General features: G+C 30.8%; 1 protein-coding gene across 1 annotated transcript in view; it reads right to left on the bottom strand.

The window, feature by feature from the left end:
• Positions 1-5,816, bottom strand: part of LOC139501638 (uncharacterized) — a 34,726-nt gene extending 28,910 nt beyond the window's left edge. Inside the window, exons 1-3 of the mRNA XM_071290765.1 lie at positions 5,483-5,816; positions 1,983-2,047; positions 220-391 (exon numbers count right to left, since the gene is read on the bottom strand). Of these exons, the coding sequence (XP_071146866.1) occupies positions 220-391; positions 1,983-2,015 (205 nt within the window). The 5' untranslated portion in view covers positions 2,016-2,047; positions 5,483-5,816. The remainder of the gene's footprint in view (positions 1-219; positions 392-1,982; positions 2,048-5,482) is intronic.
• Positions 5,817-20,131: the final 14,315 nt, after the last annotated feature.

Below are 20,131 nucleotides of genomic sequence, written 5' to 3' on the forward strand. Positions count from 1 at the left end.
AACCAAGTTATTTATTTACAGTGAAATAAAATAATTAATAAAAACGACTATTATTCATTGAATAAACTTTCTTTTTAATTGTTTATCAAACATTTTTATTATATGAAAATACAGTTATTGTTTAACATATATGACATGTATGACATATTGGTCATATGTTGTGCTCAAAACAATGCTAATATTAATAGTACAACTATCTATACATCTAAAAAGGCTTACCAGGACTTAAAAGTCTAGGTCTGTTACACGTATCATTGTATACATTTACTCCAAAAGTTACGTTAAATAAGCAAGTATAATTTCGTTCAGGCTTACACATGGATTTTGCCCGAAGATTCCAGTGTGCCTGCGATGGACAAGTAAAGTTGTATGCTTCATTTAAGGATAACATCTACAAAAAAGATAAATATCCATCAATAATTCAAACAATACGTCAATTAAAATTGTAATTTTTCGACACAAACGCACATAGTCAATGGTTTGTGAGCACGTTGACCTTATCAAAAACAGCAGCCTTAAAAATGTGTATTAAGACGTACATTGAGTCTAGATAGCACTCGCCAATAATGTTGCTAGGCAAAATCAAATACGAAATTGTACAAATAAATGTTATATTACTTTGCTGTTACAACATTGTGGAAAGTGTTTTAAATTAAGATATTTCTCTCCCATTCAAGCTCTGATTCCTTGCCTTACGTTCGGAAATACTTTAAAAGAGAGGCGAAAGATACCAGAAGGACATTCAAACTCAAGTAAAAAAACTGACAACGCCATGGCTAGAAAAAGACCAACAGACAATCAATAATACACAAAACACAACATATTAAACAAAAGACTAGGTAACACGAACCCAACAAAAACTCCAGAAGGGTAAACAGATCATGTAAAACGGTAATTCCATTACGGTCAACCAACTCGTAATGCGTCCGTAAAATGGAAAAAGGGATGATTTCAATTTCACCACTTGGAACTCTTGGATTAATAGTTTCATTGTTAACAGCAACCCTTTATCATTGAAATCATGATAGGAAATACAAGCCCTGGAATATTGTATCAACTGGGAAATATATACCCCGCATGCAGGCGCTGCAGAAATGTTGCTACATAGAAATGGAAAGTTCACAATTGGGAAACTGAAATCATCTCTTTCGTCGAAAAGTTTTGTTTCAACCGACTCTGATTGTCAGTTTCAATAACTATGTAATTCAAGGTATGAGGTATACCTAACTGTTATCTGGTGTATCCTTTATCTCAAGTTCGATCGAATGGATGCATTCAACATAGTCACCAAATTTTGAAATATTTAGTGATAGAACATCATCTATATAAATTGTAGCAGAAAGTACAGTTTAAGGATAATTCAAACTTCTTTGGCTACTCCTTTTTTTTTGTGAAAAAAGCAGGACCAACCCTTTCAATTGATCGTTTAGTTTGGAATGGAGAACACTTGTATAAAGTGAAATATGTTTTATCACTATTGCAAGATGAAAGAGTGTTAGATTATAGGTTTTGATTTTTTTAAGTATCCTTATCTGATTCACGCCACCTCTAGAATAGGCCTTTATTTATTACGAAACGGACAGGTTTCGTCGAAATATGCATCTGATGATCGTCAGTGTGCCAAAAAAAATCCCCTCTAACCGTTGCTAGGGGCGTCTTAAACTGGCAGTGAACTGAGAGTGTGTTTGCTTTTGCTCCATTGAAAGACCTCACTGTGACTTTGAGATGAAGAACAACAATAACGGCGATGCTTCATTGCTTTTTTTTTCTTTTTTGCTGTGCAATACTGATTTGATGTCATCAATGCATCGTGGGATTATCCCATATCCTTTCTTTTCTACTACATTAAAATAACTATTTGTTCAAAATTTAATATTTATGTAACAACTGTGTGGTAAACTTCCTTAACCGTACTCTGCAACCCAAAACAAGACGGCGATACAGAAAAGAAAACATATGTGTCAGATTTAAATGATATATACCTGAAGGAGAGTCAGTAGGATAAACATGTCCATGAATTTTGTTCTTCATTTATAATCTATGCCACCTAAAAAGAAAAACATTAAACAAATCTAAGGAACATAAATTGAAAATCAAATCGGAAAGTCCCTAATCATTGCAAAATTCAAACGAAAAAACACATGGACAACAACTGTCATATTCCTGACTTGGTACAGGCAGAAAATGGTGGATTAAACCTGGTTTTACAGCGCTAAACCTCTCACTTTGTATGACAGTCTCATCATATTTACAGTGATGCGTGAACTAAAGAGACATAATAAATAAAATAGTCGAAATATTGGTACAGCAGTCATCATCGTGTTACAATTTTAAAAGAAACAATTGCTGTGCGCGTCTGACGTCAGAAAATGTATACGTCACATATTTGTATCGTTGAATGTTTATACAAACAATTTAAAATGTTCACATGGGCAATGTTAGCATACAGGGTTAAAAAAATCAAAAGTATGTAAGAATTAATTTCAGAAATAGACCGAGATTTAAAATAGCCAAAAGTTCTATAGAATTTATAAGAATCCACAAATGGTTCATTCCACTACGTGATTAAATAATAGTGTTTGGTTCAACGTATTTTCTAATTTATAATAGAAATATAATATAATGACATATTATAGAACAATAACATGCTGACAGGATCTATTAAAATACAGTCACGTTTTAAGAACAAAAGAAACAAAACGTTGCATATACAAAACACACCTTATCTTCAAGTTATTCTTGTTAAGATTCTACTTTTGAAAATGCCTGTACCAGTTGTTGTCCATTCGATGTTGATGCGTGCTACAGTGAGCTGTCGGGAGAATTGTAGAATAGTTTGTCTTATTATAATTTTAGTTAAAATAGTAAATGTGTGTAACAAAAAAATAATCCGGGTATTTTGACAATTTTCACAACAACTCTTGTTTGGTATTTGAGTTTTCTGACTTGTAAGTGCTTCTTTCAAATTATCATTTGAAAAAAAAGAAAGGTTTGTGATCTTATGTTTATAAAGGCTTTTCGATGTGAAATATAGGAAAAGTACATATTTTATTAGAGAAATACTGGATAAAGTTACAAACTATAACATAAAATATGTTCACATATGACATTTGACTATGAAACCTACAACAGAACAAAATATGTTTTCTTAATGCATTTAAAAATACAAGACGTTTACATAAAGATCAATACAATTATTTTAATCGACTCAATGAAAAGATCACAGTTCAACACTTTTTGTTACTAGGATAGCACTTTATTAATACTATGGTAAATAGTGGTGTTTTAAATGTGTATTATTATACCGGTTATGTTCGTCATACTTCGTAAACATTTGAAATGTATATAGCGTCTATTGACAAACCGTCTTTGTCATCTTGTAGAAAATTAATCCTACGTCAGTGCAGTGAAACACATTTCGGGTCATAATTATATATCATGGGTGTTTCAAAGCACCATTATTTTTTTTTTATTTTGTGTTTCTATAAAAAAAATTGGAAACATGAGGTTATATGGTTACTAAAGCTTGTACACAGGTAAAAACGAGGTGAACATTTGATTGGTTAACTTCCAGTGATGGTTATTTTCTTATATGCAATGAATGTTATGCGAAATTTTGTCTATAGTACTTGACAGGATGAAACTTTACCCATAGCTTTATTTGAAACAAAGATAAATTATGCACAATTGTTTTAAAAGTGCAAATTTAACAAAGACTAATAGGGGAAAATCATTGGTGGTATTACACGTTATTAACAAATTTTACATCAATTTTCTCAAAATCAGAAATATAATTGTGATAATTTGATTTATTTCTAATCATCATTTATTTCCTTCCTTATCATGATTCTTAAAGAATACAGAACTCACATCCAACAAGTGACAACGGGTAGCCTGCTTTGTTATTTAATAGTGTAGTTTTAAAACAATATTTGAAAGTGTGTGAACACATTGCAAAAAGAGTTTAATTGTCTTTATAAGTTGACATTTTTAAGACTAACATGAGGACATTTACAATCATATCATTTTGTGAAGATTGAGTTAACATGGTTAGTGAAATCATGTAATTGTTGTTACATTTTCAAAGATATTAAAATGATTTAAGATATATAAAACGTAGAATGACAATATTTACTGAACTTATTTTGCTTACCTCAAACTACTTGATCCATTTATAAATATTAATAAAACAAAGATGATGAAATAAATGCTGTATGTTGTCCATTTTGAGTTTTTGGCTAGGAAGTGCAGAGTGTGTATTGTGCAATTTCATGACATATTCGTCATTGTTGTGAAATGTTATTTGATATCACTTCTAACTGAACGGATACTGCATTGGAACTTTTTATATTAAGGGATATTTTGTGATTCATTTGGACACAGCACAGTATTTATAATTCTTTTATGAATATGTGTACCTTATATTGACATATTTTAAATAACTTGCTGTATTTAGAATAAACATTTAAACAGGATACCTGATATTTTTTCAATAGAAAACTGACAGACCATGCAAATGATATTTGAACTAAAACTTGAAGTCTTATATTTAACATTGACCTAAATAAGAATTGTAAAATTGTAGTTTAACAATTTCAGTTTAGGTACTGAATTTAAACTTTCAAAAATGATTTAAATATCGTGCTCAGTACTTTTTATTTAGGTAAACCTTTGAATGAATGCATACAGAACGATACTGTTCAGTATCTATAATCCCAACAAAAGAGTTATGACCTCACATGTTGACAACAAATGTGTAAAATAAATGAATTTTCTTGGTACAATTTTGTTTAAAACTTCAATACTCAAAATCAGAAAACAAACTATGGATAGGAAATGACCAAAGTTTGCGAACAAGGATACATACATACCTGTGATAATAGATACAGTACTTGATTTTTAGTAGTAACAGTTACTGACAAACATGTTATATATACTGGGTTTTAATGTTGTGTATACGGTCATTTTTACAAAAGTGGAAAATCGAATATATACTGTCGTCATTTATTCATAGATATTTATTTGTGATAAAAATTGTATGATAAGTTATTGAACGGAAACGAAATAAAGTGTCAGTTTCCAATAAATCAAGGAGCATACCTCCTGAACAATAAAAATCATATATATCGAACTTGATCTTAATTTTTGTCATCAAAATCAGCAGCTCATAATTTGAAAAGCATTACTTGAAAGGTTTATAAGCCATTGCACGGACACAGTTGTCAGCTGTCAGTTTCCAATAGATCAAGGGACATACGGTAACTCCTGAACGGTAAAAGTAAAAAAAGTCTATACTGAACTTCACCTCCTTTTTGTCATAAGTAATAACAAATCGAAATTTGAAAATCAATTGTTAAACGGTTTATAAGTTATTGCACGGAAATGTTTGAAGCCGTCCGCCTGCCTTTCTCTCCAAAAAAATGTACAACTTAAGATAGATAAAATATAAAATGACCATGTTCAGTTAACTAAATATGCTTACCTGAAACTATTTCATCCAGGGTTTAACAAGACAAAGATGATGCAATGAATGCTTTATGTTTTCCATTATAAGTAACTGACTTGAAAGTATAGAGTGTCCATTGTATAGTATCTTCCAATATTCATCACTGTAATGAAATGCTATTTAACATTTACTTCTATTCAAACACAACAGATTCCGCATATGAACTTTAAAATGATATTTAGTGATTCATTTGGACGAACCTCAAAATTTATAATTGTATGATGTACCTCGCATTGCGACTGATTTAAAATAACTCGTTGTATTTTAAATCGAAAATTTAAACCTGATATTTTTCAATAGAAAACTGACAGACCATGCAAATGATTTCCAACTAAAGTTTGATGTCTGGTATTTAACATCAACCTAAATTAGAATAGCAAAAATGTATTAAAAAATCGTGCAGACTTTAAAGTTAAAATGTTTTTTTTATTTTTTTTTTGATAAAGGAAACTTTTGAATGAATGCATAAGGAACAAAAGAGTAATGACCTGATATGTTGAAAACATATCATGTTCTAGTTTGAGTAAAATAAAAGAATTTATTTTATCAATGCGTTTAAAACTACCAAAAATAGGTCGTAACGTCGGCGACCTAACCTCAACGTCGTTTGGTAAACGTCTGTCTGACGTTATAGAACGACGTATATAAAATCTTGCTTTTTGGTCGCGTCCTATACAACGCAAACACAACAGTGGATGCCATATGTCGGTTGGACGTCTAAATTAATCTAAAATACTGAAATCACACGTACACGAAAACAAAGTTTTTAATTATATATCATCCTTTCACATTAATATGAAAATATATATGTATCCTATTGTTATCTAAAATAAATATGTCTTGTGACCCTTAATTAAATTTCTCCTGCTTGTCTTTTTGGCGAATGATCCTCTTTAAATGAAGGGTTGGTGTAATGGCTAACATGTATTATAGTATAACTCGGTCAAGATTGGTTCAGTCATAAAATCTGTTAACGAATTCGGACCCCGTAGACAAATCGGATCCAAAATTCAGTCAACTCGGACAGTCTATGAAATCAACTTGGACCGACTATAAAGTCAAATTGGACCGTTTATAATGAAAACTCAGACAAAGTATGTCAATAGGTCAACTCAATATTAACTTACTCATACAGCTTTGAAACAGCAGAAATGAAAATAAATCAATGGAGTGTCATTAAATCTTCAACATTAGACGGATGCATATTAATACAATTTGTACTGAGTCCGTAATCTTGAATCATCTCATCTCAGATGGTCTTAGTTGTCTTTTCTATCAATTATAGTCTTCGCCTTATGGAAGGCCTGAATTCTCATCAGACACACTTTAAATCGTCGAAAAAAATTATTAAATTATTTGTATAAGTAAAAAAATCTCCTTTTATACTGTTCCAGATTTTTTTAGTATAGTCGGTCCGATTGATAGACGGTTCTAGTTGACTTTATAAATAGTCCCAGTTGACTTATTGACGGGGTCTGAGTTGTCTTCATATACAGTGCGGGTTTTCTCTCTTTTTTATTGTAGAGGGTCCTAGTTGTCTCGCATTCCTATTTTACAATAGACCTTTTCACTAATTCAGAAACTGTGTCACTTGAGCATTTGAGACACACACATTTTTGATTTCATGATGTTCATCATGCTTGAATAACACATGCGTGTCTTAAAAAAATGAAAGTGTAACCAGTGTGTATACCGTGCGATTGCAAGTATACGATTAAACATATTTTAATTGAATATTTTGACTTTTCCGATATCCGAAAAAAAACAACATATGAATGTTAAACAACATATTAATGTAAATAATATGTGTGATTTGTTTAATAATATTTCTGATGAAATAATTGTTTCATTTTTAAAAGAAATTTGAATACATTCCAAAATTTGAATTTGAAGTATTAGTTTAAAATAATTTTAAGTTTTTATCATATTATCTTATTGATGAGTTTTCATTTGTTCATAAGTCTTTTGTTTTTAAGTTAAAGTTTCAGTAAAGTGAAATACTTTTTGTCTGTTTACAACAACAACAAAAAAAAATGGAGTGTTATAGTATTTAGAATAGCCCTGTACGCGATATAGCCCTTTTAAAATGATTTGGCGTAAAGTAATCATACAATAATCACTTTTATTTTTCGGCGACAGACATTTTCTCTTCCATCTCATGTGAATGTGGTCTTGTGATATCAAAGTTTTACAGGAACATGTGTGATATCCAGCTGGAGTGTATATGCTATTTGAAACTCAATTATATGCACAAAATAGCAGTACATGCTTTTAGTATTCTGTCATTTATTACATAGCAGAACAACTTGTCATAAGAATAGATGTTAAAAAAAATGCGTATACATAAATTAAACGTTTTTTTTTTCTTTCATAAAATGACGCTTTTTTATTAAACATAACTTTTACTAAATTAATATCTAGACGTATTATTAAAAAGTATAACCTAGACAAGAAGTTTATTTTCACTGCGAATATTCTAAAATGCCTCAAACACATGTATTTATATTATGCGGTAAATAAATAGTTTGAATAATTTGTCTCCACCAGAAGTATTTCAGGTTAACAGACATGAGACTTTCCCGGTTTCGGCCATAAATTCCTTTACACTGATTAGATATGTTTTTGTTGCATGCATGGGTATGTTGAGAATGTTGATGCTGTCCTCCTCAATTTTTAACAGTATTCTTAATGCGATGTCATTGATGTCGATTCCATTGGTTGGCGTAACATTTATTCTTACACTCAAAGCTCGAAAAGGCATCAAAACAAACAATTGCGAGTCAACTTTTTCCCAGGTCTTGACACGATTCTATGATTTTTCTGACAGGAAACAAGACTCATACACAATCATGAGCATTCAAATGTAAGTACAATATCACTTAACTTATGTTTGTCTTCATACGATCTCTTAAAATATGTTAATGTTAGGTGCTATATTTTCTTTTTCGATAAGAAGGGGGAGGTTGTTGAAATCCAACTTGACCCTATTTATTTTATAATCTGACTGATCACTAAGTGTTCGTTCTTTTTTAAGTCGAATAATATTGGATTCAGTTATATTACACTACTTGTAAAGTCTTTGAATTCAATTCACATACAATAAGTTGCCATTTGATGTCAGAAAAAGTAAATGCAATATGTACATAAAATATTTACTGATTTGTCTTATCAGACATGTATATGAGACAAACCTTTAACGGTATTTACTGTATTGATACTTTATTTCATGGAAACTTGTATAGACATAAAAGGTATGAATGAACAATTTATTGATGTAAAAATATCACATATTGTATAAAAAATGTCATGACGTGGAAATGTTTGTCAAAATGAATATAAATAATCCCAGGAGCACCTACATACGGGGTATATATCTCCCAAGTGATACGATTTTCCCGTGCTTGCATTTCCTATCATGATTTTCTTGATAGAGGGAGTTGTTGCTCACAACATGCACAAGGAAGCTATAAAACCAAGAGTTCCAAATGGTGAAGGTGAAATCATCTCTTCGTAAATTTTATGGACGCCATCACGAGTTGGTTGACCGTTATGGAATAAACCGTTTCACAAATGATATCGGATATGTTCCTTACGTCGTAACTACAATACCATTCCCTTTCATGAACATGATGAATGTAACCTACCGAATTAGACTATTTACTTGATTTGTTATAACATGAGTAACACTACGGGTGCCACATGTAGGGCAAGATCTGCTAACCCTAGCACCTGAGATCACCCCTAGTTTTTTGTGGGGTTCGTGTTGCGTATTATTTGTGTCATGTGTACTTTTGTTTGTCTTTTCATTTTTAGCCATGGCTTTGTCAGTTTATTATAGATTTATGAGGTGTTTGCACATTATATAAATGTAGCAAGATAGCTAGGTAAGTATTTAAGTTTTGAGAAAGGGATTTTTGTACCTTCATCATATAGTAACAATAAGAATGTATTTATATATAAAAGGTTTATACTGTATAAAATATAGATATCATTGTAATTAAAATTGTATATTTTAGTTGCTTGATCATGATTCTTTGAATAAATTTTCCAAATTAAATTTTGCCAAAAAAGCCTTTCAATTATTCATGTGTTCTCTGTTTTCTTACAGGATCTGACCAGACTTTATGATGTAATAAGATATTAATTTGCCATACATTGGATTAACAAGACAGATAATTAATTTCAGTATAAAAATAAGAAGATGTGGTATTATTGTCAATGATTAGCCAATGATAGCACTTAGGTTTAAAAATGTAATCAGTAGTTGAGCCAAAACTCCATGTTTTGTCAAATCAATCTAAATTTGAAATATACATAAATTCATTAAAAAACTGTTTGCATTAATGATTGTAATTTAAATTAGGTTGAATACTTGTTATTTAAAGGCGTTACAACTTAACAAAATTAATTATGTATATAAGTTCAAACTCAAGCTATGATTTTATACACATGACAAGAATATCACTTTTTAAAGATGATCGGTTATTTTTTGTTCAAAACAATCGAGATTTAAAATAATTTCGAGCTGTACATCATTAAATTTTTCAAACAGTTTCATCATACAGATATTTTCTTGGGTCCTGATTTCACAAGTCTTGTTGACAGGATGATTTAGTGATAGTGAATTTTCATCCATCATTGACGATACACGTGATCACAATCTTTTGAAATATTATAATGATCATTAATTAATTTAAAAAACAAATATTATTTAACACACAGCTTTACATATACATGTTGATTACTGATTTAATTGATAAGGATATATTTTTGTATGTGTAAAGTTGAAAATTTTCAATTTATTCATACATCAACATGTATATATAAAGTTGTGTTTTTTTTTTAAATTACATGCAGTATGACCAAGGTGTTACTTCTTATTATTATTATATTTCAGGTAAAATGCATATATCCAAACTGTGAGAAACAAATGAGAAAGTAACCTATATATTTACACTAAAACTAGAACATAGATAGTATCATGCCAACTTGAGAAAACCATGAAAAGAGAGGATTGATTTTATAAATGTTCATCACACATGTGTTATTTATAATTTCAAATTGCCTGGGGAGAATATATCAATGTGGGTTTATTCTGGCTATTCCTACATTTTGAATTTTATGGGTAAAATAGTAAAATTTTATGATAGAGTTCCCCGTATTTTTATGCAAACTAGAGGTTTATGTAGGATTATGTTGTAATAGATTTCCAATAAAATGACTTTACTCCATATAACCGACCTAACTCAACGTATTTCGTCCTATTGCATTGAAGCACGACGGAGGGGAGCATACACTGCATGCATTTTTTGATCTTTGAACACGTATTGTTTGCTGGAATATATTTAAAGAAAAAACAACCCTAACTATTTTTTTTATTTTAAATATTTTGTCATTAAACTTTGAACGATTTTATTGACACGAATGTTATAATGGAATAAGTAAGTTAGAAACTTGTAATCAAATACACCCATCATTTCTTGTCATTTCACTTGACCCATATTTTAATTCTTCACCAATTATGAATTTTAAAAATTTCCAAGACAAAATTTAGCATGAAAATATTAAAATAATCAATTCCGAAGCGAGAAGGTTGCCTTTTAATTGTTTTTACAAGTTTTAACATTTTAAGAAGATTCCAACACACCCGAATGTAAAAAGTGTACTCAACTATTTATAATTTACTTGAAGATAATTTGATGTGGACAGCAATTAATATCATTGATATATTTAACCAATAGTACTTGTGTTTTACCTATACAAATGTACTATGTACATGTATACCTTAACGTGCATTTGAGATACAGGATAGAGAGCGTACCCTCCCCCCCTTTTTTCGATCGCTGAAAATCATGTTTCCACAATATCTATACAAATGTTTATCGTATAATCGTCCACATTATTTTTCGCATCGCTCCGCTTGTCAGTATGAATTCAATTATCGACAACTACAACATCTTTCAAATGTCTTGGATCCGGCCATAATCCCAAATTGTATTGCAAGAAAGAACTTAAACGATTGTCGTTCGACTTTGATAAATACTTCTTAAAACAACAATGACTGAACATTAGGCATCTCGCATGAGATTTAAGAGTTAAGACTACATACTGAATTGAATTTTTTCCGTGATTTATTAGCTCGCTGAACAAAAAAATGTGACACTCACGTGTAATCTATTGGACACTTGGAAACTACATATGATCTGCTATACGATATGACCACTAATGGCCCTAAAGACACTATGCTTTTGACATGACGAAAGATCTCGCTTTTCTAGACTGTCTATGAATTTTGTATACTTAATCTGTGATATGTACAAAAACCAAGGTGTAGTATGATTGCCAAAGAGTCAACTCTTCACAAGAGTCCAAATGACACAGAACTTTTAACAACTATGGACCACTGTACGGCTTGCAACAATGAGCATAGCCCCTACAACAACGTCAGCTATAAGAAGCCTCAAAATGACAAATTTAAAACACCTAAAACGAGAAAACTAACTGCCAAATTAACGTTAAATTTTTTCAACGAAAACACAACAACAAACGATAAGCACTGAATTACAGGCTCCTGACTAGGGACATGCACATCCATACTAGGTCAATGTTGTAACAGTACGACATAAATGATCAGTATTATAGACTTGATAATTATTTTGTTTTTATAAGTTGTAGTTGTTTTTAAAATAGTGCTCAGCAGCTCTGGATACTATCAGATCAATACATAGTTTATTTGGAAATACTAGAAATTGCTGTTTTTATGCTTCGTTTCAGTCTCACGAGTCAGCCCTTTCTTACTGTTTTAATTGTAACAATGACCATTTGCTAAACATACTTGTATGATCTCTATTTGCTTTAACATTGATATTTATAATGCTATGTAGCATAGAAATGCATGCGTAAAATAACTTCTCGACATTAATTGGCTGAAATTTCAGATTGGAATTAAGCCTCAAGTTAAAATACTTACGACGAAGAAGCCTCAAGCTATATATATATATTACATGCACTTACGACGGAGATTTAGCCTCAAGCTATAGTACTTATAAGGATGATCATATTTATGTATGTCTTTTATCCAGCGACAAATATTACATACTAGTATATATTAAGGATGATGAAAAGATAATGATAAATGCATATCCCTTTTTAAACATTTCCCAACACTTAGAGCCGCATTTTCATATGCTGAGGTAACAAGAGAGCGTAACCAGGATACTATCAGATCAATACATAGTTTATTTGGAAATACTAGAAATTGCTGTTTTTATGCTTCGTTTCAGTCTCACGAGTCAGCCCTTTCTTACTGTTTTAATTGTAACAATGACCATTTGCTAAACATACTTGTATGATCTCTATTTGCTTTAACATTGATATTTATAATGCTATGTAGCATAGAAATGCATGCGTAAAATAACTTCTCGACATTAATTGGCTGAAATTTCAGATTGGAATTAAGCCTCAAGTTAAAATACTTACGACGAAGAAGCCTCAAGCTATATATATATATTACATGCACTTACGACGGAGATTTAGCCTCAAGCTATAGTACATGTACTTATAAGGATGATCATATTTATGTATGTCTTTTATCCAGCGACAAATATTACATACTAGTATATATTAAGGATGATGAAAAGATAATGATAAATGCATATCCCTTTTTAAACATTTCCCAACACTTAGAGCCGCATTTTCATATGCTGAGGTAACAAGAGAGCGTAACCACTATAAAGACACACTTGTCTTTCTACGAGTAAACCAGCCAGCCTGCTTCCAGTCAATCCCATGTACAAGTATATAATTATGAATATAAAATGTTTTGTTTAGTCGTGTAACACCTTCACTGGTGATCCTGTCCATGGAACTGTGGCATAGTTGTCACTTTTTTATATATATATATATATATACCCCACACTTGCCCCAAAAGCGAAACAAAAATGGAAATTAAAAATTTCCGCAAAATTAATCAATATACGTAATAGCTTTAAAATCTACTTCTATTTGGACAAGTAAGAGTACAAGAAAAGTCCCGTAAAGACTGAAAAATGTAACAACTATGTAAATTGGCATTTTCATTCATTTTTAATCAGAGATACTTGGGGACAGGATGTTTTTTTAGCCAATTACTATGTACTATAAATTGATAGTTTACTATCCACAGTGGTCAATGTTTAAATGCGGATTGTTAGTTATCAGTTGCTAATCAAGTACACCTTCCAAATTACAATCTATATAACGAATTGATGTACATATGTACATGCATTTACATACATTATTTGCAATTACAATATTCTTTGTTTTTAATGTTCGTTGAGTTTCATTTGAAAGAAGAGTATATGTCAACTATTAAAATTTTAAAAAGTACAAGACCTGTATTATTTTTTTGAATATACACTTCCTGTTGACGTATGTTTTCCCTATCGAAAAAAAATCGGAGATGGTAAATTAAGGAGATTAACTGCAGAAGAAGCGAGCGTTTAAAATGATGCTTAATAAAGTATGATGCCATCCCAACTATCAACTTTAACAGAGACGCATTCTCACTGGGGTAAAGCTGATGACCGTAACTGCATTCACGGTCATCCCAAGATGTCGGATGAAAAATTAGGTCAGTTTCTGTATTGTCTGTTTAAGTGTTTCTATATCATTTTCTTTACAAATCATACATTGAAACGATGTAAATTTATAAAAGAATCACTCGAAAATCACTAATTACTTCCGGGAAATGTGCATGAAACGGGAAATTCGATTTGAAAAAATCGTTAAGATGACCGTAAATCATAATCAAAATATTTTCAAGATGACCGTAACATAAAACAAGGATGACCGTGATTGGTAAAAAGATGACCGTAACTTGTAAAGGATGACCGTAATTTGTAAAGACTGACTGTAATTTATATAGGACGACCGTAACTTTTATAGGATGACCATCAATTCTAAGAAATATCCGTATTGTATTCAAAGCTTTTTTGTTGAGTTTGTCGATCTCAATAGGGGCACGGTTAGCGGATATAAATATGTTTCATAAATTTCTTTTTTTAAACTATAATATAATTGGCCATATTTAGGATTTATAACAATGATAGTAAATTGCATATTTCTCGTAAACAATGAAATATTTATTGATATCGACGTTTAAACACAAATTGACAGCGATACGACGAAAATTTGAAGAAACATGAATGTGTCCCTAGTACACGGATGCCTCATCTACACTATCATTTTCTATGTTTAGTGGACTATGAAAATGGGATAAAACTGTAATTTGGCATTAGAATTAAAAAGATCATACTATAGGGAAAATGTGTACTAAGTTTCAAGTTGATTTAACCTGAAGCTGGACAAACAAACAGACGAACGGACGAACGTACGCACAGACCAGAAAAACATAATGCCAATAAATGGAGCATTAAAAACATTAATAATACATACGAATATTTGGTAATCGAGCCCATGTGTATGGTTCCAGAGGAAGCAGATTAAAATCTTAATTTGTCTTGGTATATGCAGGCGGAAACACTTTTGAAATAGAACAAAAGAATCGAAGCTCTGTGTGTATCGAGAAAGCGATAAATGTTAACTGTAATGTTTGATATAGTAACAAAATTCTAAAAAGTTAATAAAAACAAATAAAACGACAATTTTCTTATTTTAAAAACACCATTTGCATAAGTTTTCAATGTATCTATTACATAGTAATGCAAAACAATAAGATATCAAGTCGACGACATGGTTCTTATCGGGGCCTTTTATAGCTGACTATGCGGTATGGGCTTTGCTCATTGTTGAAGCCTTACGGTTACCTATAATTGTTAATGTTTGTGTCATTTTGGTCTTTTCTGGATAGTTGTCTCATTGGCAATAATACCACATCTTCTTTTTTATATATAGTATCTATAAGTTGGATGTAGAAAATGCATAACCTCCGATTTTTTTTTAACACGGACGGAGAACATATCAATCTTATAGTTCAGAAATTTTCGTGTCTGCCCTTCCATTATGTGAATCAAGAGTAACGATTGTATCGAAAAGAGAAAAATCGAGTGCACCGTTTTATGTTAGGGCATGTTTGGGTGTATATTTTGTCTTTAAAACGTACAAAGCAAGAGTATTTTATATAGCATCTCGCTTCAGATTCTATCATTATTATATATCAAAGCTACAGGTTGACTTTATAACGTAAAAAAATGACAGTACGAAAAGATGAAATATATGGGTCAAGTGAGATACCTATCTAATGAATCACAAAAACAGAGTAGGTGTGTTCGAATAGCTATTTTTTTCTAAAAGTACTTGACGACAGTCTTTTAATTTGGATGATGAAAATGGATATCTTCGAAAAAATATGATTTTCGTGTGTGTGATAACTAGGGTTTATAATCTTCAACCACTAAAATTGTTTAGTCTGCCCTTCCACGAAATATTTAATTAGAATTTTTTTAAATGCTTAAGAATTTTCAAAAATTCCATCTGACATCCGAACAGACAATATTTTTAAGTTGAATCAATGCAGACAAGATCATTAACTAATGCTCATTAGCTAGTAGATACATTTGTCTTTTAAAATATAACTGACATATAACGATCGATCGTAATGGTGCTATGTGGATAAATTTATCAGTTTTCAAGAGCAAAATTGGCAGAGCGTCATCCCTACAATGGCTGCCATTTCTACGATTGTGAGCATGAACTGGCGTAATGGGGACATAATTTTGAAGAAGAAGAATCCTGACTGTATGAATAACATTTCTGTATACATTGTATATACAAATTGACAACGTTCCGCCTTGTGATACGCTTTTCGTACAATACTATTTTAAGGATCTACTTTGCTGGAGCTCAACTCTACTATTCGAATGATATTTTCAAAATATTTCTGTTATTTCATTTGCACGACAAAATGAAAGACGATTTAATATCAATGGGTGTACATGCATTTTTTTTTGGCATTATTAAAATGTGTATTTATTATATGTCATTAAAAGGAATCCCAGAAACAAAAAAAAATCTTATGTCGAGCAGTTGAACTGTGCACCGCATTTTTTTCATTATGCTTGTAAGGTGTCATTTTATTGCGCTTTTGTAGCATGTTTTCCCTTCCTGTTCATTTGCATGTCTTTTGGCAAATTCATTTTAAAAATTAAACACTGTAAAAAAGATACAAATGGTAATCTTTGCATTTGAAGCACGTCTTATTTTCTTCTACCTATAGGATAAAACTCTCATATTAATATGTGTATACCAACACGATTAATCATTTGATACAAAAAGATAGTTATATAAATACGGATATTTCTTAGAATTGAGGGTCATCCTTTAAAAGTTACGGTCATCATTTACAAATTACGGTCATCTTAAAAGCAGTTACGGTCAGCCTTGTTATGAATCGCTGATTCTGTTACGGTCATCTCGATTGTGATTTACGGTCATCTTGGCGATTTTTTCAAATCGAATTTCCCGTTTCATGCACATTTCTCAGAAGTAATTAGTGATTTCCGAGTGATTCTTTTATAAATTTACATCGTTTCAATGTATGATTTGTAAAGAAAATGATATAGAAACACTTAAACAGACAATACAGAAACTGACCTAATTTTTCATCCGACATCTTGGGATGACCGTGAATGCAGTTACGGTCATCAGCTTTACCCCAGTGATTCTGATTAACACTTAGAGTTCATTTTTTTCTGAAATTGCTAGAAAAAATCGATCTTATAATAAATACTCACGGAAGTTAAATATTATAAAACATTAAAAAACGAAAAGAAGAAGAGACATTAATCTGATCACGACAAACAAAAGCAATACAAATATCAAATAATAAAAGGTTCATTAAATTTTGCAAAAGTATATCGGAAAAACAAAGTCATGGTCAAAACCATGAAAGACAACTCAAATGAATCGTATGATAGGTAAAGATGCGTATATATACGTGGTGTTATGACAGTGAAGTTGAGGCGGGAAACTCAATAATCACGTGATACATAAAAATCATGATTTCTTTCGTTTTTCATCATCTAAGAAATATTTGATATTGATAAAATGTATTACGGATGGGTATCATAGTTTAGGAATGCTTAATTAAAACCGGAGTAACGCATTTAACAAAATTAATTGGTTAGCAATAACCGGTCCCGTTACATGCGTACGTCGAGTTAGGTATGTATGTCAGTTTATTGGAAATCTCTATCAACACTTAACTAATGAACTAAGGTAAATCCATGCAGGTAAATCTTGTGAAAAATAAAGAAACATAATAGTTTCTATTACAATACTTTATTTAATAATTGCATTGTACAATTTGTGTAAATATTATTCACAAGCAATTGCAATTACTTAGGTGAAAACATTGATATATATTGTCTCTAAATTTAGTGTTTCGTTTCCAAGAACAATTTGTATATATTTATATATTTTAATTGATATCATTTACTTGTATATACTAAATTTAGAGTTAAACTACATATTCATTGAACAAAGCACCAAAAGGTACGCTAAATTGACATTAAAACAGATCATTAACACAGTAATTAATTGCAATAAATTAAATTCACAGGACAGTATAAAGTCTTAATAAAAAATCAGCATCTCCATATTAGATTGTCGCAAGTTAATTATTGTGTAACCTTGTTTTCATTGTTTGAATATAAAAATAGGAAGATGTGGTATTATTGAAGACAAGACAACTCCCCAAAAGAGACAAATTGACACAGAAATAAATAACTGTATGTCATCGTACATCTTTCAACAATGAGCAACATACATGTATCAGCTTAAAAAGGTCCAGAAATATCTAAGTACTCGCAGTTACTGCCAGCAAGTTCAAAGCCAACAACAACTATTTAAAAAAATCATGCAATTAAGACTAACATATCAACCCGTATAAATCCAGCAATCTTGTGTTGATACATTTCATTTAAATAATGATTTTTCTTTAAATTCCGCAGATGAAGTTACCTTTAACCTAATTAGACTAATGACTTAAAGAATATATTTTGCACTAACAACATCTACTATTAAACGTTCTTCCCATAATCTTCCATGTCGTTAAAGCCATAATATAGTAAAATACAACATGTAGGAATAGCCAGAAGACACCATCAATGTGAATGGGGAATAAAACGCAATGTGATTCATGTACTACAATGATTAAGTAATTAACACAAACGTGTAGGAAATTATTTATTATTAATGAGGTAGGACGCATACATCATTCTATATATGAAGTTATCCTCTGTTTCAGTGGAAATGTTTATCAATAGTTTAACCATTTTAACAGGTGGCATTTGTTTTTCTATGACAGTAAACTACAAATGTATTTCATTCAAAACTTGAATTTAATTTTTCTTTACTTTTAGCAATAAATGGTCCTTATATTTGACATTATTTCTATGTCTTTGTTATAAGACCAACTCTCCCCTAATGCAGATTTTGAAATTATATCTATATATATCAAAAGAGTCCAAATTTCAGCATGGTATACAATTACAAATATAAAAATGCAAAAAAACTTCTCCAATTGACTATTAAAAAAGAGGTATACAGTAGTAATAAAAACAAGAATTATCAATACATGGGCCAAACTTATGAAGGATTAACATTAGCATTATAAATATGTTCAGTTAAATTAAATATTAAGGGCTAAGTCCAAAACCTATACAAGCCTTAGCTACAGGTAAATATTTGGTCCTATAATGTCATGCAAATCAACTAAAATCTTCTCACCTTGTAATCTTTTAAGTGCCAATTAATCAATTGTATAAAGTATAGATCATTTATATATACATGTACTTCAAAATCAATGAGCCATCTAGGGTCAAGGCCGGAATAGACCAATAGAGAGTGACCGTATTTCTTTCCCAGTTACCTTGCGGGTGGCTACATTTGTATGTACTGAAGTAAATGTAAACGGATTGGCAAATGTGTACATATATTTTCTGATTGTGATCATGTTAATGGCTTACCGTGTCGATACAACTAGTCTTCTTCCATTTTACTACATGCAATCCGTTTAGGTTAATCTTTCCTTTTTGTATATTGTATATTGGATTTTGAGAATTGAACATCAATAAAATATTGTTGACACTTATTGATAAAATTATCCTGAATGATCAGGGTTTTTTTCTAATTTAGAAATTATGCTTTGACAATAGAATATTCTTGAATCTCAGTAGTGGTCGAGGTTATTTATAAACAGGGCCGATCTTCTTACTTTCAACAATCCAACGAAGTTACTGTATTGACATGGGTGTGTACACTAACAAACCCACATGTGCGAAAAATCCAATAATTGAAACGTTTGAAGTTGATGTCAATACTCCCTAATAATTTCCACGTTTAGCTATAAACTACACGGTTGTCTATATCTTTTCCTTTTTATAAACATTTATATACATTTCACCACTAAATCATGTTTATTGACATGACTCTTATCATTACATTGTCTGTATATCAGTACAACCTTTATAAACTGATATCTAATTGAGTCTGGCGTTTTGTCTTTGGTTTTTGAAATTGTAACACAACTGCGTACAATATAAAATTGTTACCTTAAGCCAAGTGTACTGTTTATTATATGTCTGTATTTATTTTTGAAATGTCAATAGACTCTATTGACAAATG

Source organism: Mytilus edulis, chromosome 13, assembly GCF_963676685.1.
Source record: "Mytilus edulis chromosome 13, xbMytEdul2.2, whole genome shotgun sequence".
In the NCBI taxonomy this organism is placed as follows: Eukaryota; Metazoa; Mollusca; class Bivalvia; order Mytilida; family Mytilidae; genus Mytilus; species Mytilus edulis.